This window comes from Raphanus sativus, unplaced genomic scaffold, assembly GCF_000801105.2.
Source record: "Raphanus sativus cultivar WK10039 unplaced genomic scaffold, ASM80110v3 Scaffold0016, whole genome shotgun sequence".
NCBI classification, from domain to species: Eukaryota; Viridiplantae; Streptophyta; class Magnoliopsida; order Brassicales; family Brassicaceae; genus Raphanus; species Raphanus sativus.
Genome location: NW_026615342.1, coordinates 10,348 through 37,817, shown reverse-complemented (window position 1 = coordinate 37,817; position 27,470 = coordinate 10,348). Strand labels below are relative to the sequence as shown.

At 37.2% G+C, this 27,470-nt stretch overlaps 5 protein-coding genes and 1 pseudogene across 7 annotated transcripts; 4 read left to right on the top strand and 2 right to left on the bottom strand.

Annotated features, from left to right (window-relative positions):
* The first annotated feature begins 1,346 nt into the window (after positions 1 to 1,346).
* Positions 1,347 to 3,791, top strand: LOC108820638 (probable prolyl 4-hydroxylase 8). The gene is made up of 8 exons (XM_018593631.2): positions 1,347 to 1,756; positions 1,834 to 1,924; positions 2,575 to 2,672; positions 2,751 to 2,848; positions 2,988 to 3,117; positions 3,214 to 3,401; positions 3,480 to 3,576; positions 3,663 to 3,791. The coding sequence occupies exons 1-7, from the start codon at positions 1,557 to 1,559 to the stop codon at positions 3,551 to 3,553; spliced, it is 879 nt and encodes a 292-aa protein (XP_018449133.1). The 5' UTR covers positions 1,347 to 1,556; the 3' UTR covers positions 3,554 to 3,576; positions 3,663 to 3,791.
* Positions 3,792 to 3,906: 115 nt separating this feature from the next.
* LOC108820637 (aconitate hydratase 1) lies at positions 3,907 to 9,146 on the bottom strand. Its single transcript, XM_018593628.2, has 20 exons — positions 8,986 to 9,146; positions 8,793 to 8,897; positions 8,539 to 8,699; positions 8,120 to 8,212; positions 7,860 to 8,045; positions 7,602 to 7,763; positions 7,260 to 7,404; positions 7,008 to 7,150; positions 6,868 to 6,924; positions 6,692 to 6,771; positions 6,537 to 6,612; positions 6,088 to 6,273; positions 5,924 to 5,991; positions 5,732 to 5,850; positions 5,525 to 5,646; positions 5,336 to 5,434; positions 4,763 to 5,242; positions 4,567 to 4,665; positions 4,241 to 4,483; positions 3,907 to 4,156 (listed from the first exon to the last, which is right to left on the bottom strand). The coding sequence occupies exons 1-20, from the start codon at positions 8,987 to 8,989 to the stop codon at positions 4,088 to 4,090; spliced, it is 2,697 nt and encodes an 898-aa protein (XP_018449130.1). The 5' UTR covers positions 8,990 to 9,146; the 3' UTR covers positions 3,907 to 4,087.
* A 250-nt stretch (positions 9,147 to 9,396) lies between these two features.
* Positions 9,397 to 10,933, bottom strand: LOC108820639 (ras-related protein RABB1b-like; annotated as a pseudogene).
* A 131-nt stretch (positions 10,934 to 11,064) lies between these two features.
* Positions 11,065 to 14,602, top strand: LOC130494395 (CSC1-like protein At4g35870). 3 transcript variants are annotated; one of them, XR_008939269.1, is made up of 3 exons: positions 11,065 to 13,737; positions 13,881 to 14,030; positions 14,210 to 14,602. XR_008939269.1 is itself a non-coding variant. In XM_056995661.1 (1 exon), exon 1 carries the CDS (start codon positions 11,217 to 11,219, stop codon positions 13,647 to 13,649), a length of 2,433 nt encoding a protein of 810 aa, XP_056851641.1. In that variant the 5' UTR covers positions 11,065 to 11,216; the 3' UTR covers positions 13,650 to 13,803. The 3 variants fall into 3 exon arrangements, 1 of the variants encoding a protein (XP_056851641.1); XR_008939267.1 differs by having other exon boundaries at positions 14,193 to 14,602; XM_056995661.1 differs by lacking the exons at positions 13,881 to 14,030; positions 14,210 to 14,602 and having other exon boundaries at positions 11,065 to 13,803.
* Positions 14,603 to 15,866: 1,264 nt separating this feature from the next.
* Positions 15,867 to 19,031, top strand: LOC108820641 (la-related protein 1C). The gene is made up of 6 exons (XM_018593633.2): positions 15,867 to 16,563; positions 16,834 to 17,371; positions 17,445 to 17,574; positions 17,675 to 17,765; positions 18,160 to 18,231; positions 18,391 to 19,031. Exons 1-6 carry the CDS (start codon positions 16,081 to 16,083, stop codon positions 18,661 to 18,663), a joined length of 1,587 nt encoding a protein of 528 aa, XP_018449135.1. The 5' UTR covers positions 15,867 to 16,080; the 3' UTR covers positions 18,664 to 19,031.
* A 6,802-nt stretch (positions 19,032 to 25,833) lies between these two features.
* On the top strand, positions 25,834 to 27,470 carry LOC108820920 (protein FD). The gene is given in 4 exon segments (XM_056995656.1): positions 25,834 to 26,255; positions 26,257 to 26,665; positions 26,781 to 26,857; positions 27,072 to 27,470. Coding segments are annotated over 4 exon segments (819 nt in total). The 5' UTR covers positions 25,834 to 25,994; the 3' UTR covers positions 27,144 to 27,470.

Here is a 27,470-nt window from a genome sequence, read left to right as displayed (position 1 = left end):
TATATTTAATTATCTATTTTGATTGTACCATTCAAGATGTTGATTAATATGTATTTTTTCCTTAATTGGGGTCAATAGGAGGATTCGCGTATCAGCATATATACAAATATACAATCAACGATAATGTCTTCTATCTTCACTCTTGGAAAATCGATGAGGAAAAATAGGAACTTTGTGGTGACTGATAACATTTAAGAAGATATTTAGCGGGGAACTACGTATTAAATATAATATTTAGCAGAGATATTTAGTCTCCATAACATAAGAACTTCATGAAGTGTTTGATTGGTAGAAGCTGTGGATTTAATTACTTTGCTTTAGAATATAAATTATAAATTTTACTACTAGCTATAAAATCAATTGATCTAGAGCAATATCAATAGCTATCAAAGAACTAAACATAAAATTTTGGAATTGATTTTTAAAGCCAATATAATTTTTAATTTAACTTTTGCGCTATTATCTTTAAATTATTCTCTTAGAGCACGATTGGTAAATTAAATTAGTTGTGGAAAAAAGAATGAGAAGCATTCAGAGTATTTACCAATCACCTTCGAAAACTATTGTATATTTTTCAACATTTATGAAATTTCAGAAAATATTCAATTATAAATTAAATGTTACTTTTAATCAAAGTATTTGCAAAAAAAAAAATACTTATTATATCCAACATTTTTGAAATTGGATAAAAAATTTCAATAACCCCCATTTAATTTTTCATGTATAGTTCTAAAAAGATTATTTTTCTTGGTAAGAACATAAACTCTTAGCCACTAAATATAAAATACGAATCAAAAAATAGAATGAACAAAAGAGTTATAAAATCAACATTTTAAATGATTGAAATTTTAACGTATTTTCTTACTGTGATATATTTTAAATAATTTATTTTATCATTACTATACGTTTTGCGTTCTAATAAAGTATACTTTATTTTAGTAATTTATATGTATCATAGTTCCCAATATATAATATATATTAACTATAATAACATTATTTTTTAAAATATTTTTTTTTGCAAGTAACCCGGGCGTAGCCCGGGAAAAGCTCTAGTTGCTATAAGAACTTAATAACTATGCAATTAGGTTGAAACTTTAAGATATCTTTAATTCATCTTAGTTAGGTATAGGATATACCTAACTTCGTAAATATCCCCAAGGTAAAATAACCGTAATTTTTTTTTTATTATTATTGAATTAGCTAGTTTATTCACTATTATTGTCTACCGTTCTTAAAATTTCTTGAGAATACAGATAGGGTCACAAAAAAAAAAATCTTACTTGTTTTCAAACTATATTATTTAGCATGAAATTTGATAGAAATATATGTTCATATAGTTATATAGAGATGAGATGACAAGAGATAGAGTTGATAAAATTAAATTATTCATCTACCCTATTCTATCTACTGAAGCAGAGTAATAAATATCGTGGTTAATAAGTACATGGATGTTTATAGCTTCCATCATCTTCAAATGCATGTTTTCATTGTAAAGTTTTTCCTTTCTGTTCATCAGATTTTCTACAGTTCTTGAAAACTTCTAGATAAAATTTGAAATGGCCAGGAAACCGTATCACCTCCGTCATCAGCCACGTAAATCTTCATCGACGACGACGCAGGCTTTCACAGTTATCATTCTTACACTCTTCTTCATCATGATTCTTCTAGGTCTCGGTATCCTTTCACTACCCAGCACTAGCAGGTCCTCTTCAAGCCCGATTGATTTGACCACAATTGTACGGGATAGCGAGGAGAGGTTAGGGTTTCTTTTCGCTTTTTTGGCAAGTCATCTACGCTTCCTGGTTAAGTAGTAGATTTGAATTTATCAAGCAGGGAGAGTTATGGAAACGAAGATGGTAATGGTGACGGTTGGGTTGAAGTTATCTCGTGGGAGCCTAGAGCTTTCCTTTATCACAATTTCTTGGTAAATATGTTTGCTTCTCTGGGATAAATAAAATTGTGGCTTAGATTAGTTATATGCTTGATCAAGAACTTAACTTCATCATGCGTATTCATATTGTTATTTCTTGTCACACAAGCTATGCAATCTTAAGTTGGTTTAAATTTTCCTATGTGTTCAGAATTTTACTTCATCGTGCTTATTCATGTAGTAAAGATATTTTTTTGTTACACAAGCTATGCAATCTCAACTTGGTATAAATTTTCTTGTGTTTAGAACTTTTACTTCATCATATGCCTCTATTCATTTAGTTAAGATATGTTTTGTCATATACTGTTGGCTAAGCAATCTTAACTTGGTTTAAATTTCCCACGTGTTTAGAACTTAACTTTATAATGCTTGCTCATTCATATAGTTAAGATATATCTTGTCACACAAGTTATCAAATCTAACTAGGTTAAATTTTCTCATATATTTAGAACTTAACTTCATCATATGCTTATTGATATAGTTAAAGACATATTTCCTGTCACGCAAGCTATCAAACGTTAACTTTTAGAAGTTTCCCTTGTGTTTAGATCTCTTACACTTCCCAATCAAAATTCATAGGGAACACATGTCTCATGTTTGGAATTTTGATATTCGGCCCTGTGTTTTCTTTAAAAATTTGTAAGACAAATGAAGAATGTGAGCACTTGATTAGCCTTGCGAAACCTAGCATGAAAAGGTCAAAGGTGGTCGATGTGAAAAGTGGAGGGAGCAAAGACAGCAGGTTATGTACTCAACGATGTCTTTCCCCCCTCCCCCTTCAAGTTTGATTCTGAATCTTGCAAATCCGAATAATGTGCAGAGTAAGAACAAGTTCAGGAACGTTTCTTAAAAGAGGGCAAGACGAACTCGTGGAAGAGATTGAGAACAGGATCTCAGATTTCACCTTCATTCCTGTAGGTACGTAGCTTCTGTCATTTTGGTTCTCCAAACCTTGATACCGGTTTAGATTTTCAGACCGAACAAAAAGAAGTTGGTCGTCTTGGTCTAAAATTTTGGTGGAGACTCTTCTTGTGGAGCTAATGTGATGTGAATGTAGAAAATGGAGAAGGGCTACAGGTTCTCCATTACGAAGTTGGGCAGAAATATGAGCCTCATCATGACTATTTCTCAGACGATTACAATGTCAAAAGAGGAGGGAACCGAATCGCTACTGTACTCATGTATCTGTATGTAAACTATAAAGCTTCGCAATCTTTATCATGAAGATCATCAATGCGTTAGATGTAATGAACTTTCTTTCTTTGATTCTACTTCTATCTTAGCTCGGACGTTGAAGAAGGCGGCGAGACGGTTTTCCCTGCAGCTAAAGGAAACGTTAGTGATGTCCCTTGGTGGAACGAGCTCTCACAATGTGGTAAAGAAGGACTCTCTGTTTTACCAAAGAAGAGAGATGCTTTACTCTTCTGGAGCGCTGGGCCTGACGCGACGCTAGACCCTTCGAGCTTGCATGGTGAGAAAGAGAGATACATCGTCATAAACCCATTTGAGTCTCTAAAATAAAAAAAACTTGTCTGGTTGATTTCTTCAGGTGGTTGTCCAGTGATCAAAGGGAACAAGTGGTCATCAACTAAATGGTTACACTTTAATGAGTACACGGCTTAAATAAAAAGTCGGCTTTTGAAGAGGTTATAAGGGTCTCTTAACCTCACTTTAGTGATGATTACTTTGCATCGTCTCAGATTGTTTTGGTGTTTAATGCCGTCTTTTGCAGGCTTACATGATCAAATCTAATCAACAACATATACTAGTATGTGTATCATCGTCGATTTCATCCTGATACGTCTCTCAAAAGCTCTCAGCAAAATGGCGTTCTAGCCTTTAATCAAGTAAAAACTTATGTAACTGATGCTACCTTGTCAACTGTTTTCTTTCTATTTCCTCGATTGTCAACACTATTAGTAAAGAAAAACCAACCTTATAGTTTGATACACAATAAATAAATGTATACCTTCTCGGAAAAACAAAAGAGTGCTTCTTTTTATTTCAAATTTAAGAAGAAGAAAACGACTTGATAGTGACAATGGTTTCAAGTGACTGACTAGCAAGAAGCAAAAGATGAAGTACAAACATAAGACAGAGAGAAAAAGTAAGCAAAGTTCACATTGACATGAAGTCACTCGTGGCTTACCAGATTTATTACTGTTTGATCAGATTCCTGATTACGTATTGCAATATACCTCCGTGATTGAAATAAGCCAACTCCACCTACCATATTTCAAATTCATCTTACTTAACATAGGTCTCTTTTAAAGCTAGAAGAATCAAAGACTAATTTTCTCATGTTTTTACCTCTGTGTCGAATCGGAGTGTACATGTAAAAGATTTGCCATTGTTTGTGATAACCGTTACATCTTGTCCTGGTTTGATCTCACTGACATTGCTTGGGAGCTCAATGGTGTAAAGCTCCTCGCCTGTTAAGCCTAGAGTCTCCGCATCTTCTCCTGTCTTGAAGCACAATGGTATGATTCCCATTCCCACCAGATTGCTTCGGTGAATCCTCTCAAAGCTCTTTGAGATCACAGCTTTCACTCCCTATTGTTGCAACACATTTTTAAAACCATGTAAAATATCGAGTTTGTTAAAAGACGAAAAAAGCATATAAGCCAGAAATGTACCAGAAGCATTGGACCCTTAGCAGCCCAATCACGGGAACTTCCACTTCCATACTCAGCACCAGCCAAAATGACTGTGTCACGTCCCTCGTTCCTGTATTTCTGGTACAGCACACAAAGAAAATACAATCTGATAAGAACAAAGCTATTCTGTTTTCAAAGCTTTTCACGATTAAAGAGCTAGAAGTTGATGTTATACCATGGCAGCATCGAAGACAGAAAGCTTCTCTCCACTGGGAATGTGAACTGTTTTGGGACCAACTTCTCCTTTCAAGTGTTTGTTGACAATACGGATATTGGCGAAAGTGCCTCTCGCCATTATCTCATCGTTACCACGGCGACTTCCGTAAGAGTTGAAGTCTCTTCTATCCACCCCTCGCTCCATCAAGTACTTAGCCGCAGGACTGTCCTTGTGGATGCTACCAGCCGGTGAGATGTGATCAGTGGTAATACTGTCTCCGAAATTGAGCAAACAGTAAGCGTCTTTCACACCATGTGGACCGGGTGGAGACATGGTCATGCCCTTGAAATAAGGTGGCTCGTGAATGTAAGTTGATTTGGGATCCCACTCGTAGAGTGTGCCTGACGCGACGGATAACTCATTCCACATGGAGTTCCCTTTGGTGATTGCTTCATATGTAGCTTTGAACATGTCAGGAAGGACACTTGCTTGCACAACCTAAAAAACGAAACAGAAAATTCCACATCCCTTCCTAGTTATTAAAAGCTCTTATTGTTTATGTACTGCACTAGCAGAACGCAATATATTTACCTCGGCAACTTCTTTGTTAGAGGGCCAGATGTCCCTGAAAAATATCTGTTTGCCGTCTTTCCCAGTTCCAATGGGCTCCGTCTCGAAATCAATGTCAACCTGCAAGAACATTCACGGTAGTCATTCAATGCTTCATTTAACATTATCAAAAATTCTTAATTGTTGGTTTTAGAGTTAGCATTAACATACAGTGCCAGCTAGTGCATAGGCCACAACAAGAGGAGGGGAAGCTAGATAGTTCGCTCTTGTTAACGGATGAACACGTCCTTCAAAGTTTCTGTTCCCGGATAACACAGCGGATGCCACCAAGTCTTGTACATATATGAGAAATCTTAATTAGTTTTCACCTTTGAAAATTCAAGTGACTAACCATTTCATCGTTACTTGAGGACTTACCATTATCAACTATTGCTGACGCCACAGCTTCATGAATATCCCCCGAGTTTCCGATGCATGTGGTGCACCCATAACCAACTATACTGAATCCAAGCTGATTCAAATACTTCTGCAAGCCACTGCAAGACTCGAAACTCAGGACCACATGATACAAGGATGAAAAAAATGACAAAACATTCAGTGGTGCAGTACCTCTTGGCCAAGTACTTTGTTACAACTCCAGAGCCAGGAGCAAGACTAGTTTTAATCCATGGCTTAACCTAATAATAGAGAAATTGAAAATACTTGTAAAACTTCCATTTTACATGAAAATGCGATCACAGAAAAGAGATGGCCGGGAAGGACAGTAGTCAAACCTCCAGTCCTAGTTCGCAGGCCTTTTTGGCAACCAAGGCAGCGCCAAGCATAACACTAGGGTTTGAGGTGTTTGTGCAACTTGTGATTGCTGCTATAACAACATCTCCATGTCTAAGCTGTGCTGGGGTCCCGTTGAAGTTGAACTCTACAGCCTTACTCTGTGCTTCTTTTGGTACAGCAAACCCCTGAAAATATCATGGATAAGTAGGATCGCTAAACCACAATTTTGTATGGTGGGGCTAAATTATAAATCTAGAAATGTTGCAGGACATAGTTGTCTCTCGGACCCATTTAATGACTCAAACACCTCAACATAATACTACTTTTTTTTTACAAAACCACAGTAACAATTTTGCAACACCGCCCATCATTTTCCTACAGATTAAACTCTCGGGACTGCAAGCATTCACATTAAGAATTTCTTCTGAACAGAAAATATAATTCTAACCTTGAATCCTACTCTATTATCCAAGCAAGAATGCCAGTCCGCTTTCATTTCCTTCAAAGGAACGCGATCATGTGGCCTGTATTGTGCATAGAGAATAAATGTTATAATTAGAATAGATCCAAGAGAACTTATGTAGAGCAGATTTATATTAGTACCTCTTGGGACCAGAAATACAAGGTTCCACATCCTCGAGATTCAATTCCAGATTTGAGGAGTATACGGTCTTACTCTCCGGCTGAGAGAAAAAGTCCCCAAGTGGAGAATATGTTATGCTCTATGATAGATGAAAATAGAAATAATAGATGAGGTAATAGAGATGTCCAAGATTTACCTCACTGTAGTCCACAAACATCTTGTTTGCGCGTAAATACGCCTCTATCATAGATACCTGAAATTCAATGCACAAATCACTACCCTGATGGAAACGCAATCACAAATGAAAAAAAATAGATTCCCCTTGTAACCCCTTACAGTTTCATCACTCCTGCCTGTCAACTTGAGATATTGCAAAGTGACATGATCGACGGGGAAGAATCCCATGGTTGCACCGTACTCGGGGGACATATTGGCAATTGTAGCACGATCAGCTAAAGATAATTCTCTCATCCCTTCCCCTGTTAGGAAAAAGCAAAGGATGCATATGTGAGTTAGCCTATCTCAGTCAGGTACTGGATAAGTAAAAGAAAATGACATATATAGATATCGAGTTTTTCATGAATGTACCGTAGAATTCAACAAACTTTCCAACTACTCCATGCTTCCTCAGCATCTGAGTCACTGTTAAGACTAGATCAGTAGCTGTCATTCCATCTCTTAGTTTACCCGTCAACTTGAAACCCACAACACCAGGAAGGACCATGCTCATTGGCTGCACAGAAAAAGACGAATTCGTGTTACAGTTAAAATAAAAGAAACTTCAGCAAAGTGTTCAAACCTCAACTGCAAAAGAATCACCCCTAGATTAAAAACTCAGGTTTCAGAAAGACTTCAGACAGTTCGTTCTGAGTTCAGAAAGACTTCAGACAGTTAGTTTTGAGTTCTTGACAGAAAGAGCATATTATTCACCTGACCGAGCATGGTAGCTTCAGCTTCTATACCGCCAACTCCCCATCCAGCAACACCAAGTCCATCAATCATAGTGGTGTGAGAGTCTGTCCCAACAACACTGTCTGGGTACAGAAGTCCATTTGTGTTGAAAACAACTCTAGCAAGGTACTCTAGATTGACCTGTCAATCGCAAAATTATAAAACATAGTCTCTTGAATCAACAAGACTTCCAGCGGTCCAACCAAATACAGTTATTTCAGAACCCTTATGACTTACTTGATGAACAATTCCAGATCCAGGAGGAACGACAAGCATGTTGTCAAAGGCATTGGAACCCCACTTAAGAAAAGCAAATCTTTCGTTGTTACGCTGGAACTCAAGCTCCATGTTGGCCTGCACTGCGTTCTCTGATCTCGCCACGTCCACTTGAACCGAGTGGTCAATGACAAGATCTACAGGGACCTGCATTTATAAAAAAACTTGTAGCACACCAGACGAACACATGGTATCAACCAAAGCAGCGGGAGGAAACTAACCAGAGGATTAATCTTATTAGAATCCCCACCGAGATTATTCATAGCATCTCTCATGCAAGCAAGATCAACAACTGCAGGGACACCAGTAAAGTCCTGAAAACAAACAGAAAAAAATGACATTAAAATCAACCTATTTCAGGAAATCACAAACATTCTATCTCATAAAAAAAGCGTCTCTGAGATTTATGGGGGGGGGGGGTTGAAACAATTACAAAGTAAATGTTATATGATCAATATATAGTTTTAATTTATATATAATACAAGAAAATCACAGGTTTCAACAAAATTGTTATCTCATCAAGAACGTGTATAGCAGCACTCTTTGCTCAATTCACAATCGATATATCCCGAATCAAGTTGATTATGGTTTGGGCTCTTATGAAGATTCAGAAAATTCTCAAACATGGCCATATATCTACCTGAAGAAGCACACGAGCAGGTTTGAAGGGGATCTCGACTTGCTTGGGAGAAGTATTCTCCCAATCAAGAATCTTCTCAACGTCTTTGCTCTTAACTTGAAACTCATCACAGTTACGTATAGCCGATTCGAGAAGTATCCTAATGGAATAAGGGAGCTTATCTGCATCATCCACAAACAACAAACAACATTCTCATTTTATGTTCCTAATAGATTAGCAACAACGAGATCAGATGCAATGCAAAGCAAACTTACCGATCCTTGGATCGTTCAGAGCAGGTAAGCTGTAGTAGTTCCCGAACTCGCCACCGTCGGGCTTCTCTAGCGCCTTCAGGATGCTGCGGAAAGGATTCTCGGAAGCTGAAAAGGGATCATCAGATCGACAGAGAAAATCAAAATCATTGAAACGTTTTTGGATCGTAGAGAGTAATGGAGAAAGCAGATATACCCATGGATGTGATGTTAGTTAGAGCTCTCTCTCTCTCTGGGTGAAGAAGCGGATCAGAGATCTGTTTTCAGGAGGGAGATGGAGAGGTTTGCGGAGTTGGCGAGGCGATGAGTTGGAAGACGATAGAGATTTTTATAAGTAAGGATAAAATAATATCTGAAAGACGCGTGTGGGGCTCGTCTTGTCAGAAGTGGTGGCTGCTTTGATTTTCTTTTTCTTTTTTTCTGAATATTCAGTGAATTTTTCTGCATCATTGATATGATTTTAATTTTATTATTTTTCTGAATATTCGGTGCTCATAATCCGTTCTCACCTTACATATTATTTGGCAAATTAACACTTGATCATATGTGCCATGAATTGAAAAAAAAGAGAGTTATTTTATGCATGTTTGGAAAAAAGTCCTACATGTAACTTGATCTTGGTCAATAATTTTGACTTATCGCAAGAACATGTATTAGTTGTCTTCATCGGTTGTTCTCCTATCTAACATAGAGGGAGCTATGACAGATTACACTCAGAAGAAGGAATGAAGATTGCTCAAGAGACTTTGGTAACATTGTGGTGTATCCATTTGCAGAGATTAGAAAAAAAAAGCAAGAGTAGTTTCTGAATCACCAGATTACATCAGTGTTGACTGTTGACACATCTTGAGGTCTCTTTAACCACAACACCAACCTCCCTGAGAGATAGCACCATCTCTTCCTCCAGCTGCACCTTGAGGACGCCCATAGCAAACCTTGCTGCCTGATGAATGCAAATGATCCGAAGAAGTTAAAAAGGAGGTGAATCAAATTATGTATAATATTCGAATCACACCCACATAACTACTAGAGAAGTTAACAAGATTACAACACCGGAACCGGAAAGGTAAGTTCGCTTCTAGATTTAAGTAGGGATTTACCTCGTTGGATAACATCAAAGACGCCGTCCTGAATGTTCTGGAGGATCTTTGCTGCTGTCTTTACGAAGGCCTGTTCATGTTAAATGCGATATTTAAGCATGTCATTCCAGCTTATTGCAAGGAAGTATCATAACCTCCTCAACGTTTTGAGCTGTTCTTGCAGATGCTTCTAAGAACAAAGATCCGTGTTCTTTGGCAAACTGTTCTACTTCCTCTTTGCTAACAGCTCTCTTGTGAGCAAGATCGCATTTGTTCCCCATCAGCATAATGCTCATGTTAGGAATAGCATGTTGCCGAGCATTCTCTAACCAGCTCGCCAGATGGTTAAACGTTTCTCTCCTGCAACCAAAAGAACAGACCTTTAAGGGAAGAGAGATGAAAGGGCAGACTCTGAGCTGAAGTCTCATTGTCACTGAAAGAATACTCACCTGGTGATGTCGTAAACAAGTAAAGCTCCGGCTGCTCCTCTGTAGTACGATCTGGTGATGGATCTAAAAAATAATCTTGTCCAGCCTACAACATCATACGCTTGAAATCATAAACAAAACCAAACAGAACTTGAATAAGAAGCCACAATAAATAAATAAATAACACTTCAACAACTCAAATCTGTCTGTCTGAAGACAAGACAATCACATCTGCCAAAAAAACATACTGATTATGACAATTTAGTCATGTGATTGCAACACAATCCTAATCGAGGAAACGTTATGATGGACCTACTAGAAGAGAAAGAGACAGAACAGTACCGTGTCCTAAATTTGTAGTTTGACGGGGCGTCCCTCCACGGTGACCATCCGATCACCGAACTCGACACCAATTGTGAGATCGTGGACTGATTGGAACCCTTGTCCGTAAATTGCTAACGCAAGCACGATTTTCCGACACCTAAACGACAAGATAACGAAAACCAATGAAAAAAATCTATCTAATCTAAATTGAAAACTCGATAAATTTTGATCGGTGGCGGTGGTAGGAATTACCTGTGTCTCCGATGATTATGTACTCGAAGAGGTAATCGTACGACATGGCTGGGTCGAGAAAAGAAAGAAAGGGACAAGCCAACTCATTCCCATCTTTAATACACCTTTTAGTTAATTTGTAAACAGTACAGGGACTAGATTGATAAATATACCAACAATCAAAATTATTAAAAAGAGAAATAGAATCTTTGAGATAAGATTCCAAACCTCGATCGCGTTCGTTCCCCTTGTTGTTGTTCGTCATCCTCCATGATCTTTGTCGATCTAGTCCCACAGCTCAAACCCTAAATCCCCAATTCTCCCCTCATTGAATCTGAAGAAAAATTGAAGCTTTAGGTTTCGCGATGCATCGCAGTGTTTCGCCAGCCGCGACGCCGCCGCTCTCATCCTCCTCTCCTCCCCCATCCTCCGGCGACTTACCCGTGATCCCCGACGCCTGGTACGGCAACATCCAGTACCTCCTCAACATCTCAATGATCGGCCTCCTATGCTGCGTCTCCATCTTCCTCTTCCTCAAGCTCCGCAGCGACCACCGCCGCATGCCCGGCCCCTCCGCTCTCCTCTCCAAGCTCCTCGCCGTCTGGTCCGCCACCTGCCGCGAGATCGCCCGCCACTGCGGCGCCGACGCCGCTCAGTTCCTCCTCATCGAAGGCGGGAGCTTCGTGCTCCTCTTCTCCGTCGCCGTCCTCGCTCTCTCCGTCATGCTCCCTCTGAATCTCTACGCGGGAACCGCGCTGCTCAGCGACGAGCTCTCGAAGACGATGATCACGCACATCGAGAAAGGCTCCGCCCTTCTCTGGCTGCATTTCGTGTTCGTTGTGGTTGTTGTTGTGATGTCGCATTTCGGGATCTCGGCGATTGAAGCGAGGTTGAAGTTTACTAGGTTTAGAGATGGGAATGGGAATGTGAGTGACCCCAACGCGGATTCCACGGCTGTGTTCACTGTGATGGTGCAGGGATTGCCTAAGAATCTGGGATCAGATAGGGTTGAGTTTGAGGAGTGTTTTAGACAAAAGTACCCCGGGAAAGTTTATAAGATTATCGTTCCTATGGATCTCTGCGCGTTGGATGATCTCGCTACGGAGTTGGTTCGCGTTAGGGATGAGATCACTTGGTTAGTTGCGAAGATGGACTCTAGGTTGTTACCGGATGAGTTTGATAATAGTGGAGATGAAGGGATACTGTCTTGTGTGCTGGGTGTGTGGGCTAAGGTGAAGGTTTTGTGGTGTCGGGTTACGGAGAGGTTCGGTTTTACGGATGATGAGAAGCTGAGGAAGCTGCAAGAGCTGAGAGCTGATTTGGAGTCTCAGTTAGCGTTTTATAAAGAAGGACGTGCGCAAGGCGCCGGGGTTGCGTTTGTGGTGTTTAAAGATGTTTACACAGCTAATAAGGCTGTTCAGGATTTCAGAAACGAGAGGTCGAGGCGGACTGGGAAGTTCTTCTCTGTTACTGAGCTGAGGCTACAGAGAAACCAGTGGAAAGTAGAGAGAGCGCCCTTGGCGACTGATATTTATTGGAATCATCTGGGGTTGACGAAAATCGCGCTTATTGTAAGAAGAGTGATTGTGAATACTATTCTACTGTTGATTCTCGTGTTTTTCAGCTCCCCGTTGGCCTTGATCAGTGCGTTGGTAAGCGCCGGGAGAATCTTTAATGCCGAAGCGTTGGATAGTGCTCAGTCTTGGCTCACTTGGGTGCAAACTTCTGGCTGGATCGGTTCTCTGATTTTTCAGTTCATGCCCAACGTCTTCATATTCGTTAGCATGTACATTATCATCCCTTCTGCGCTCTCGTACCTTTCCAAGTTTGAGCGGCACCTAACTGTCTCGGGTGAACAAAGAGCAGCTCTGTTGAAGATGGTTTGCTTCTTCCTAGTGAACCTCATCGTGCTCAAGGCTCTCGTCGAGTCGTCGCTGGAAAGCGCCTTCTTGAAAATGAGCCGCTGCTATTTAGATGGTGAGGATTGCAAGAGGATTGAAGAGTACGTGAGCCCTTCCTTCTTATCAAGGTCATGCGTCTCTGCTCTAGCGTTCCTCATCACAAGCACGTTCTTGGGAATCTCCTTCGATCTGCTCGCTCCGATCCCTTGGATCAAGAAAAAGATCCAGAAGTTCAGGAAGAACGACATGCTTCAGCTAGTCCCCGAGCAAAACGAAGAGTACCCTTTGGAAAATCAAGACCAGAGGAGCAACCTCGAGACGCCGCTTCTCCCTGAAAACATGTTCGAGTCTCCAAGATTCGGCGACGTCGAACCTATGAGCCAAGACCTCGCTGAATACCCTATCAGCCGAACCTCGCCGATCCCAAAGCAGAAGTTCGACTTTGCACAATACTATGCCTTCAACCTCACCATCTTTGCCTTGACAATGATATACTCTTCGTTCGCTCCACTGGTGGTCCCTGTAGGCGCGGTTTACTTTGGTTACAGATACATTGTTGACAAATACAACTTCCTATACGTGTACAGAGTCCGGGGCTTCCCTGCTGGCAACGAAGGAAAGCTAATGGACACGGTTTTGTGCATCATGCGGTTCTGCATCGACCTGTACATCGTCTCCATGCTGTTCTTCTTCTCTGTCAAAGGAGATTCGACCAAGCTTCAGGCGATTTTCACGCTTGGGTTGCTTGTGATGTACAAGCTTTTGCCTTCGGATACAGAACGGTTTCACCCGGCTCTTCTCAGGAGTATTCAGACCGTCGATAGCATCGTCGACGGGCCAGTGGATTACGAAGCTTATTCTCAACCCAACTTTGACTGGGACACTTACAACAGATGATGTTTCTACGACCTTATGACTTATTAGTTTTGGTCTTTTGACCATATCGAGTTTTAGAGTCCATTTCTCGAAGTTAATGGCTCTCTTTGTAAGTTTGTATATCCCTTTTTGTGTATAATCCATCTTTTGAGAGCATTACGTTTGTTGCAGTCAACATCTCTTGCAATTTGTCAACAGGATCTCTTTTATGTATTAATTAATATCCCATTCTTTTAAAAATGTGATTGAGAGGTCGGACGAAGCAGAAATTAGCACTTGCCTCTACATGGTGTCTTAAGTCTCTGCTCAGATTTCTGACTTCGGGATTCTTATTGAAGAAGTTATGCAACTAACAACCAAAGATAAGAATCCAGAGCGTGTTAAGGCATGTGTCACATTCAGGTTAGTAGCAATTAGCATCTCTTCACTTTACTTCATGTGTGCTCAGAACACAATGACAAGTCCAAAGTGGTTCTTTTCTTTTCTTTAACTGTAATTTTCTTCTCGTACGTTTGTTAAATCACATAAACAATCGTTGTGTTCTGACTTCTGAATTCTGTGAAGGTCTCTCGTAAACACAGGCTATGATACGGAAGAGACAGCGACAACTCTTGCCCGAGCAAACATAACAAGACAGTAGGGAGTTCCGGCAATGGCAGTCGGAAATAAGGACTCATGACAGTTCCTCAGAGCCACACAAAACAAACCAAACCAAACCATCTCCAAAGAGTAGCTCTTCAACGAAAGATGTAAACAGTAGACCAAAGGTCTCTTCTCAAATATGTTTAATAGAGTTGCAGTAATCTTCTTCGAGTCCATTCCAAAACCAAACTATAGAGAACAGTTCAGTCTCTTCAGGCTATATTTGTTTTCCACTCATATTCACATATCAAGTTAACGTTTTGGTAACGTATTACCTCTTTTTGATGCATGTATATGCTCATTAGTCAACCTCGATAACTGTATAGAAATTTATTATGGGCCGATAGTAATTTACTATGGGTTGGGTTGGTTTCTTGATATTCTCTATACAACCTTGGAATGTACACAAATATAACCTTTTTTTTTTTTGACAAAAGGGCTACAAAGATAACCTTGGAGTATAAATATATGTTCATATTGTCGGTTTTGGTATATTTGAAGAAAATAATCATATCCTAAAGGGTTAGTATATGAAAGATTTGTAGATGTATTTCGACGATGTGAACATTGTTACACCGGTATGAGTCCATGACCATGTGTCTATGAGACTAGTTTAGAAGATTATTTGTGAGAAATTATACAGAATAAAGGCCAAGGTTCACATTGTAAACATGTTGGGGTTTGTATGATGATTTAATAAATGTCTAATTTGCTGTAACATTGACATTTTTTTGTCAACAAATCAAAATGACAACATCACTAGACCAATATTAATGATTTAATAGTCAACTTATTTATATTCGCTTGAACCAAAAAAGAAAAAACTTATATCGAAACAATACGTTAGTCTGTCCTTACGAATATCTTAAACTAATGAATAATTAAGATTTTTAAAGAATTAAAGGTGTCTACAATCACTGCCAGTAAAGTGTGGATTATAATTCAAAAATATAAATGGTAGACCCAGCAAATATACACTGGAGGTAATAAATCTAAGAACTTTTAGAAATATTATGGTTAAGGAACTTTTAAAGAAATGCTAGAACAGCATGATTTAGAATCAAATCTTCTAAAATATTTTACACAAATTTTTGTAGATAATATATTTAATGTAAACTTAATAACACCTGATTTTCAGTTAATTCTAAATGGTAGACACAAGTCACACAACAAATCTATCAAGAAAGTAATAAATCTAAGACCTTTGAAAAATGTTATAGCTAAGGATTTTTTTGTGAAACGTTTGAACATTCTGATTTAGAATTAAATCTTCTGAAATATTTTATAGAAAACATACTTAATGTAAAATTAAAAACACATGATTTTTCAGTTAATGTAAAAGAAGTTAAATTTGGCGGACATAAATTATTTTTAAATGTTTCATTTATTCAAAGAGTGTTAAAAAAAAATCAACCATTCGATTAGTGACACACGTCTAACAGGTAATTCCACATGTAAACGTCAACAATCCTCCAATAAGCATCACATCCAATAAGAATCAGAGAAAGTAAAAGTGTGTTTTTTCTTGTGCTACTCTAAAGGGTAATCTCGTAACTTCGTACTCCCACGTTACTCGGTAAAAAAAGAAAACACGACAAATAAAAAAAAGAAGAGGAACGGAGAAAGAGAGAGGAGACGAAGACTGCTCGCTCGCTCCTCCATCGTCGTCTGATCATTTTGCATTACTCAAACCCTAACCCTAGTTTTCTCTGGTTCCGGTCGGAACTCTCTTCACCTCTAACTCGTTTTGCTTTAGACTCAGCTCATCGACACTCTCTTAACAAACCCTAATTTTTGACCCCCCCTGATCATGGCCTCCGCCGCTACCAATAACTCCACTTCTTCTTCTTCTATCTCCCCTCGTCACGTGACCGACTCTCCTCGTCACGTGAGCGAGAATCGCGGCAGCCCCACTGCTACACAACCGCGCCGTCCCTCTCGGCAGGTCTCTTCTCCCTGGACTCAGATCGTCCGCGGCGAATCGGAGCCGCCGACGATCGCCGCCGCCGCCGCCGCTCCTCCTTCCAAGGCCCCGATCGACCAGATTGCTTCCGCTCCCGTCGCTGCTCCACCTGCTCCTCCTCTTTTGACGGCGGAAGAGTCTGGTGATCAAGGCGAGTCCACCGGAAAGAAGCCGGTTTGGAACCGGCCGTCGAACGGAGCTTCCGAGATCGCGCCTGTCATGGGAGCTTCGTCGTGGCCTGCTCTCTCCGAGACTACCAAAGCTCCTCCTTCGAACAAGTCTTCCTCTGATTCAAGTATCGGCGATGTACCATCATCCTCCGTTTCTCAGGTTTGGTCGTTTAAAAAAAAAACTTCATTTTTGTATATAAAAATGATAGCTTTTTGGTTAAAATGATTATCTCTGTGTATTATAGTAGAGATTAGTGAAGCTTATTGGTGTGTTGTCGCTTTGTAGCTGTCTGTTGTTCCTCATTGCTATTTGTTGAGCCTCTGAGATGTTTATTCTGTTCAAAGTTCGCTCCTTTTTACGCCTTACCTTATGCATATGCACTTTATCTTGAGCTAATAATGAAAAATGATTTATATGTATTTGATCTAGGGAGCTGCTAGTGCTTCTGTTCCTGCACCAAAGCAACTCGGCCGTGCAAACAACCCCAATCCAACACCAAACCACTCAGCGCGCCAGAGATCATTCAAACGGAACGGCGCCTCTGCTAACGGTACTGTGCCTCAGCCAACAGCGCAGGGTTCACTTGTTGAAGGCGCTTCTTCGCACAATCCTTCTCCGAGAGGCCAGAGCCAGAAGAATAATGGCTTTGCTGCATCGCAAACTCATGGTGGTGGTACTACTGACAACCAACGAGACTCGCACAGGAACCAAAACGGTAACCATCACCACCACCATCACCAAAATCACGGTGGCAGGCGCAATCAGGAGCACGGGAACCAGAACTGGAATTTCCACAGAAGCTTTAACGGGAGAGATGGAAATAATGCGCAATCGCAAAGAGGTGCTCCAGCGTTTGTGAGATATGCACCACCCCCGCCTCCACCACCACCTGTGCAGGCGATTCCTCCTCAGTTTATGGCGGCTCAGTCTATTCAGTCTTTCGGCAGTCCTGTGCCTTTCCCTCCTGGTGAGAGAGAGACACATTGAAAGATCACTTACTTTTGAATTTTTTATTTAATATTTTCTTCCTTCATTTTCAGAATTGGCTCCTCCGTTTTATCCCGGTGGTATGCCTTTCGTCGCTCCTCTCTCACCTGGTCCAGTCTTCTACCATGTCCAAGATCCTCCTTTAAGCATTAAACTACAGAATCAAATTCATTATTATTTTAGGTAGTAACTTCATATTGAATTTCTCGAAATTCTCACTCCTCATTTCTCTTCTGGGAAGGTTGTAATTCAGATGTAAATTTTTCTTTTTTTTTTGTTACAGTGAAGAGAATTTGATTAAAGACACATATCTCCGTGAGCAAATGGATGATCAGGGTTTTGCTCCTCTATATGTGATTGCTGGTTTCAGAAAGGTAGATTATTTTCTGGATCTGCTGTCTTGCCTATTAGTCTCATTCACTTTTCTCTGATTACTATTATCGAAACTGTGTATTTCATTTTTTATACGTTCGAGTCACTAAAACTCCACCAACATTTTGCTTGACTCAGACTGAGGATTAGGGTGAACTTTTATTCAATCTCGTAAATTCTTAGATACATCTAGTGACGGTTTTATAATGTTAAACTTGAAAATGTATGTCTAATTTGCTACTTACTTTACTCTATCTCATCGATGTTCATTGCTTTTATTTTTACTTCTCTTAATCCTAGCTACTATAACAATTTGTTGCTTAGCATTATCCAGATTATTTGTATTACTCTCTTGTGACTTTTAGCTATCTGTGCTGCTTCTTTCTTCTCCTCCAGGTTGCAGAACTTACAGACAGCATCCAGCAAATAGTGGAGGCTCTACAAGGTTCACCTTTTGTTGAAGTGCAGGTATTGTCTTGTCTACTGTAACCTTCAGTGTTTATTTGTTTGAAGCTGAATGTATAGATTTGTTGTTATATGTTCCTCCAATGGCATATATGGCATTGACACTTGGCTTCCTTCTTGTGTGCTTTTATTTAATTGCACATGTTTTCTTTTCTTTGTTAGGGTGACAGAATAAGGAAGCGCCATTACTGGCAACATTGGCTGATTCCTAAAGAGACGAACCCTGCGGTTCCAAACCCTCAACCTGTTGATGCAGTAGCAAGCCGAGTTGGAAATTTATCGATTGGTCAGAGCTCAGCAGAGCCAATTGGTGGTTCAGGTAGTCAGCTGCAACCTGCGGAAGCAGAAAACAAAGCTGTTTCAGATGGTCAGCCAGAGTCTTCTGGTGTTGATCCAGTGAGCAACAGTAATGGCTCAGGCGGTGCAAACCGTTGACCATCACGCTGTATGGAGCTGTTGGTTAGTGTTGGAGATGAAGTATATTATTTTGTCCTGCCCAAAAATCAGGAAAAACAACAATAATGAAGGGGAATCTCAAAAAAAAAAAACAGAGGTAAAGGTAAGGCATAGACCCAAAAAGAGAAAAGAGACTTATATTTTTAAAAAAAAAACAGAGAAAGAATCAAACATTTGTGATTCTTCTAGCTAGCGGAAACTTTTGCATGTTTATGTTTTTTTTGGTTTTGGTGGTTTTTGGATGTTGCTAATAACTTTCTTTTAGTTTTATGTTACTTTGTTACAAACAATGGGCATTGACGGTTGCTTGTAACCATTGTTATTTTATGGGATTATCCGTTGTTGTTTGCAGTACTCTCTTGGATTATTCTTCGATGGGGGAGTTTAGTTATGAGAAGAGTCTAAGAAAAGTGAAAATTAGCTTTTCATTGAAGACTCGAGAATCTCTTATTCTTCAGCAAATTAATTGTGTGAGAAAAGCAAGGATTGGTAAAGGAAGGCAATAGCTGAACAACTGTGTGTACCTAAAAAAAATAAAAGGAACACAAGAAACTAAAACAAAAGCATGTACAAATCGGTGCTTTGATATGAAAATGATTGAACAAACACGTGCTTCACGCTCAGCTGACGTCGTACTCTTGTGTAGGGCATGGTTTTTTGAATGAGTGAGAGTCGCTTTAGGATTAAACAATTTAGCAACATGTTCGGCGAGTCATTACGGCTCATTATATAGTTAATATCCTAGTAAGTAAACATCATGTGATGTAAAAAGAAGGCTTGTTTTCATTATCATAAGTTCGACATACATTGTGAAAATACTGTGTTATGATCAAAGTTTAAAGACTCTTATACTAGGTCTTAAGTTTGATTCCTAAATGATACAATTTCTTAGGTTATGAAAAAAAACCAAAAAGCTAATCGTATAATTGTTATCCATAAGTTTGTTCATGTTGCATGTATTTGATCATTATCTGTAATAGAAGTGTAGATTGTATAATGATGTAACTGAGGATTTGACCGATATTAAACAAAAGTATGACGTACAGGGATTTTAAAATCTTACTAGTTTATGAAGATAGTGTTCTTCTTTTTTTTTGGTCAAAGAAGATAGAGTTCTTCAAAAAACAAAATTTCAAGGGTAATTAAGAGAGAAAAAGAAGTTCATCATGTCTCAAAACTATATTGGATTTTAAAAATAATCTTGATTAGATTATTACAGCGAATTGACTTTTACGTCCCACTAATAACTAGAGACAACAATCTTTTGTAATAAGTGATGAATGACTTTACTCTAAGATGATCTACTTATCATTCAATACCATGTAGTCTCTCCCTTTTTTTTTTTTTTTTTTTTTTGAATGAATGTTAAATTCATATTCAAAAAGCCTTTTGGTACATTTACAATGCAGCCTTATGCTAAACTGTAAGATAAACTCCTATCTTTACTTGTAAAAAGAAAGCTATACAAAAACTTCTAAAATTAAAATCCTTGTCTTGTTGAGAACCAATATCTCAGACCACCTTCCATCTTCTTATCTTCCACTAGCCGAATAGAAGAAAACCTGTTTCGAACAATTCTATCAATCTGTCGAATCAGTATATCTGGTGGAATGGGCGCCTCACCATGTCTTCTTCCATTTCTTTCTAGCCATAATCTATGAATCGTAGCCTGAAAAACATACTTCAGCGTGAACACCTTGATAGTCTTCTGACTAGTTGATAACATCATGACTAGCTCCTGCCAAACGTTTGTGTAATCATCCTCCATTATGCCTCTAACCAGATTCTCCCAAACATTTGAAGCATATCTACACTCGAAAAATAGATGATTCCTCGTTTCAATTGGTGCATCACAAAGAGAGCAGGCAGCGTTTACATTCCCACCCCAACTCAACATTTTATCACCAGTTGAAAGCCTATTGTGAATTGCTAACCAAGTCAAAAAAGCATATTTTGGAGTAGCATAGTTAAACCAAACTCCTTTGTGCCACTCACAGTACTCACTTCTACTTCTTAGCATCTCCCAAGTTAACTTCGTAGAGAATTTGTTTTTAAAAACTCTTTCCTTCTGCTTCCATAACCCAATATCATCCTCCATTGATGCTTTCTCCTTACACCTGCTTATCTCATCTTCTATCAAGTTAAAAATATGTTCTCTGTGCCTCCTTCTCCTATGATTTAACATCACTTCCTCCATTGTAGCTTCCTTCCTTATCCCCATATCAATATAACCTCGTGAACCAATAATCTCCATCAAACAACCCATTTCCGACCAAGAATCAAACCAAAAAGATGAGCTCTTCCCACAGTTTACCTCCACCTTGTAAAAGATCTTAGCCTTATCTCTATACTTCAAAAATTTTCCCCACATCCATGATCCCACTTGAGAAGTTTCCTTTACTGACCAGAATGAACTCTTGCGAATCAAATAAGCTTGAATCCAACAAACCCACAGCGAATTTTTAGCTGTAAGTATACGCCATATTAGCTTAAGACAACTAACATTATTTATCTCTTTCAACGGCCTTAGATCCAATCCTCCTAATCTAGTCATCACCATTTTTTAGTTAACAGTGTCCGTGTCCGATGGCCGAAATCAACCGATTATTCTATGGATCCTGTAATTCCGATATTTTTTATTTTCCCAATAACTAACAGAAATCGAACTACGAATCACCGTATTATTTTTTTTTCTTAAATGCCACTAGTCCAGCCCAGTTGATTTAGTCATCATCATTGATAACTAAACGACACAAAACACTCAAACATATCAAAATATTCTTTGTGTTCACCTAATTGTGGAAAATATACTGAAGCAACCCAAGAATAGGTTCAATGTCACAATCTCCATACATAAAATTATTATTCTTAGACTATAAACCCAAATTCACAGAAACATATAGAAAGTTGTCCAAATTTTCTTACCTTTTTTTTAATCCCTTTTGGAGATGACAAAGTGTACAATCCAACAATCTTCTCTCTATCCAACGGCTATCATTCTTTTGGCTCTTTTTACTCTCTGTTTTTGCTTATTGCTACTTTTGGTGGTAAATTATTACGACTACTGTAGTGCACGTATGGTCTATCGACAACCTACGGGCATGTGATTATTGTACGGACCAGTGAAACTAAAGAATCCAACGGTCATTCTTATTGTTCGTTGGAGTATCATTTTGTACATAGATGAAAATCAATAAATACGAATATCATCAGTTCAAATCACTTGTCTTGACTGATTTCGAGTCTATACCTTTTTCTCTGCAAGCGAATTTACTTTTATAGACCCTTTTACTTCTCATTTTTTTTATATCTTATTTGAATTTTTGCAACGAAATTACTTCTATAATTATAATTTAGAACCAACCTGAAAAGAAAATGTATCATAATTATCTATATATCAAACCTGTATAAATCTCAACATGTCAAGGTGATGATTATAAAATTCAGACATTAGTTTATATTTTGTTGATCTTATTTATTAAGATCTTGTTCCAAAAGGTAGGGCTGGGCGCAAGACGAATACTTGCAATTTTGCATGTACTTGCGACTTGACTTGCCTTATACGAATAAAAATTTTAGACTTGTACTTGACTTGTTAGAAACGAGTACTTGGTATTTCGAGTACTTGATCAAAAATGAATTACTTGCAAGTTACTTGTCTTGCTCTGTTACTTAATATTTATGAGTATTTGTAAACTATTTACGAGTACTTATATTATGAACTATTTATGAATTTTTCGGAATATTTAAAAACTATTTACTAAATAATACTTTATTAGAAATAGATATCTAATAGGTATGAAAATATATTTTGCCAATTCTATTTAAAATAACATATGAATTATCTTAAACGAAATATCTTCTCTAACAAATAATAACAAGTCATATAACTAATTTTTTTACTACTTATTATTATGTAATATTTGATTAGATGGTGACGAATATTTTAAACTCAAGATAGATAAGAAATAAGTAACAAATATAAGAAGAGTAATGAGTATTTATGTTCAATCCTAAATGCAAGTAAAAGAAAAGACAAATACGAAGAAATAATTAATAGATTATGTAATAATTAGCAAATAATGGAGTAAGTAACGGGGCGAACGAGTCAAGTACTAAAAATAATAATGATACTTGATACTTGACTTGGCTTTGCAAGTAATGAAAATCGTTAATTGTTACTTGCCTTGACAACACCGAGTACTTGAACATTCAAGGTGAATACAGGTCGAGTAACGAGTTTAAGGCGAGTAACGAGTAATGATGTCCAACCCTACCAAAAAACTAAAACTAATTGGTAATAACCACAATGATAAATTAAAATTCAGTTTGCAATTAATCGTTTGATTCGCGAACCAAAATTACTGATTTTTACTAGTGAAAGTAGATATTTCGTTTTATATTAGTTATACACTTATACTTACTATTTTAGCAACTGGCAATCAAAATTTCCGTTTATATGCATTGCTGTAAACGATATTTTAAGACGGGGAAAGATATTCGATTGAGTTTGGGACAGAGCAATATAATGCTGGCACCTGTCCAGTCCGCATAAGACATGACTTGTCACTCTCTCTCATACAACTCACAAGCTCTGCACAGCTCAGATATATATACCCAACTTGGAGTTTTCATTTTTATTAAAATGTCTTATAGTCTCTCAAATATATATTTCCGTTTGTTAAACAATGCATTTTCCGATGGACATAGATTACAAATGGGTGCAACAATTTTATTTTATTTTATAAACGGTCAAAGCAAGTGTTGGTAAACTAAAAGAACAACCACGGTCAATGCATACAAACCAAAGTAAACCAAAGTATAATCAACTATTAAAATTTTAATTAAAAGAAACCAAAAGCAATTAACTAATAAGTCTTATTATTGTCGATTTCAACAGTTATTAGGCAAGGAGAGAGCACAAACAGTTGTATGAAACCTTTGTTTGTCCTATCTCTATCGACAAGCTTGTTCATCTTTTGTGTGTTATATGCCTAAATGAGATTATGAAATGAAGGTTCGAGGAATAAAAACAATACAAAAAGATCTCGAAGCTTCTCTGTTGTCGGCAAAAAATGGAAAATAGCTTCTTACAGTAATTATCTCTGAGTTAATTTCTTCAATAAACAGTTTCTAATGTACCATTTGCATGTACAAAGATGGGACCTTTCCTTGAGATTTTTCATTTATATAGTGTACGCAAAATATATTAAAATCCTAATTATTGTGCGGAAATGAACAGCTTATCTTGTTAATAGAATCTGAAGAGAAATATTTATAATACTATGAATTTGCAGTGAACAAAAAAGTGAAAAGCATTGCTAGATATGCACTTGAAGACAGTGAACATAGATACGGGCGAAAACATATATTTTCCAATACCTAGATCATAATAGAAAGACAATGTTCTCACTTCTCACGGTTCTTGTATATGTGAGTTTTTTTAGTGTGCAATGCAAGTGATTAGAAGAAGAAAAAGCGAAGGGAAGAATACAAAAAAAATAAATAATAAGTAACACTTGAAAGTTGAAAGTGATTCAAAAGGATGTGATCTTTAATAAAGTGAGATTAAACCAAAGTTTTATTTATTTGCTTGCTTTTTTCAAGCATCTCCTCTTCCCCACCCACTCTTTTCATTTTAAGGATCACTAGATCTCGAACCGTGCGGATGTTTGTTTTTATTTTTATATAAAAATTTTGTTTTCAATTTTATACTGGTACATATTATTATATATATGAGGTGTGTCTATCAACTTTTAAAACATAATAATTTTACGGTATATTTGTTTTTCATTGAATATCTTTCACATGTATTTGTATCTTTTTTCTATATATATTTTCGGTTATTACTTTATTATTGAAATCATAAATATATATAAATATTGGTAAAATATTTTTTATTTTCATCTTCAAAGATATTATAATATTTCACAAAATTAGAAAGTTTTTTTTTAAATTAAAATTTTAGCTTCATAGATTTATATTATCGAGTAAATAATTAAACATTTAGTTTTTGTTTAATATTTAAAATAAACTATATAGTTGTAGGTTAAAGGTAGTATAGAGATAATGCTATTTTTATTTTCTTTTAAAATTAAAAAGTTAACACCAAAAATATGTAAATAATTAACATATGGATGTATACTATTACAACATTAAATTATTGATATATATTCAATCCAAAATCTGCTATCAAGTATATTAATTGGATGATATTATGGAAAATAATAGTATTTAAGGAGATATCATTTTCGAAAATATAGGAAATCATTTGAGAAGATCAAGGCAACAATAAATATGTGAGTTTGATTTGTGTATTTAATAATGTTTTTTATTTAATATTAAAATTATTAATGAATAAAAATGTAATGTGACCAATTCTAGTAGATAGTCCATTTTTAAAAAAAATCACACATAAATGAGAAGTCATGACTTCTCTATAAGATTTTTTAATTTCTTTTAAAATTAAAAAGTTAACACCGAAAATATGTAAATAATTAACATATGGATGTATACTATTACAACATTAAATTATTGATATATATTCAATCCAAATCTGCTATCAAATATATTAATTAGATGACATTATGGAAAATAATAGTATTTAAGGAGATATCAATTTCGAAAATATAGAAAATCATTTGAGAAGATCAAGGCAACAATTAATATCAAAATTATTAATGAATAAAAATGTAATGTGATCAATTCTAGTAGATAGTCTATTTTAAAAAAAAAATCACACACAAATGAGAAGTCATGACTTCTCTTTTAATATATAAGATGAGTCATGACAATAGTTTAGCAACTTCACTTTCAGATTATCAACATTTTCATCTTTATACAAAATTTTAGTTACATAGTTACAGTAAATACTCTATAAGTCAATAATGTTTCAATTGTAAGATTTTATTAATTTATAAAGCTATTAGTTTATCAACATTTCTTTATGTAAAGCAAAAAGTACAATCTATTCATAGGTTATATATTGACTAAATTTTATAAATTTGTTTTTCATATGTTCTTGGTGTATAAGAAATATGTACTATAAAGTGTAAGTGTGCTTAGTCTGATCAACTAATATCAGAATATTTATTGGTTTATTACTAATTTATCAAGTTCCTAATGTATTTTTTTTTTCGTTTTAACTTTTTTTTTTAACAGTTTCAATCTCCCCGTCTCTTAACATCATTCCAGAAGTGACTGGCGAAAGTCAAGAAGTTCTCTGAGCTCTCTACTCTATTTGACTATTTATCTCTCCAAGGCTATTGCCACCAAAGCCTAAAGCTGTGGTGTATTGGTTCTCTTTCCCAATGTTTACATCAGCTAAACATCAAAGAAACCATAGAGTCTCTGCTCCAAACAAGAACAAGACTCTCAACAGAGTTTCTTCTATTTCATCCTCATCATCTCCTTTACACTCACAAGATTCTCAATCTCTTAAGAGATCTCTAGTCACCATGGAAAAAGTCTGGAACGACATCAGCCTTGCTTCCATCCACCACGTTAACCGCCACAGCCAACATCAACAACACAACCATGAGCCAAGGTTCAGTACTCTCAACCACCAGAACAAAAAACCCTAACTCTATCTTCCAAGATTTTCTCAACAGACCTTTGAATCAGGAGCCAGCCATACCCACAAGCCTCACCATGGGTTCTTCCTCTAATGGCCATAGCACCACTGTCACTGCTCTCTTCAGCAGCTCTCCTTTGGCACCTCCTGCAACTGTTCTGAGCTTGAACTCCGGCGCCGGCTTCGAGTTTCTTGATAACCAAAATCCTCTTGTTACCCCTAACTCCAATCTGCATAGCTACAATCACCTCACAAACGTTGCTTCATTGGACACCCCTTTTGAGGCTTTAGTTACATCGACTTGTAATAAAAGAAGCCAAGAGTCCAATGGAGGTTCAGGGAATAGACATCATAAGCGTATGATCAAGAACAGAGAATCTGCGGCTCGTTCCAGAGCTAGGAAACAGGAATGTGCCGTTCCTCCTCTCCTAAACTTCCACTTCAAAAAGAAAATATGTTTTTTTCCCTCACAATGATATGATCTAAAAAAATGTTTTTTTTGGTTTTGATTCTCATTTGCAGGCTTATACAAACGAGTTAGAGCTTAAAGTTGCTCAGCTGAAAGCAGAAAATGCAAGACTCAAGAGACAACAAGATCAGGTAAACAAGCAGAGAAAAGTTCTTATTGTATTTTCCCTTATGAAGCACTCATAAATAATAGTTCAAATCTTATGGTAAAAAAAAAGTAAATAGACATCCTCTGCTGCATTACTTGAATTATCTTTGTTTTACACACGTTTTTGTCCAATGACAGTTTGAGAGTTAAGATTCTGATACTCAAGTTCTTTTTGGGTGTTTGAATGTGTTTATGCAGTTAAAAATGGCAGCAGCAAATCAGCAACCCAAAAAGAACACACTTCAAAGGTCCTCCACAGCTCCATTTTGAGAAATCTACAAGTCCTTATTTCTCTTTTGGGGATTGAGAGTCTTTCATGAAGAAGTGAAAAAATGGAAAAGTTTGTACCTCTTTTTATTAGCTATAAGTAAAACTAAGCTAGATTTGTAAACCTAAGATATTGCAGGGTAAGAAGAAGAAAAAAAAAAGAAAACAGAAAGAGGAAAAGATCTTTCCATTTCCTAAAGCACAGGAACACCTGTCTTGGGCCTCTCTCCTCTTGTTCTGTCATTTTCTTATGTACTAACTTCTATTCTTGTAATAATGCTACTTCCTTTGACCAAAAAAAAAGAAGTAATAATGCTACTTCCTCTTCTA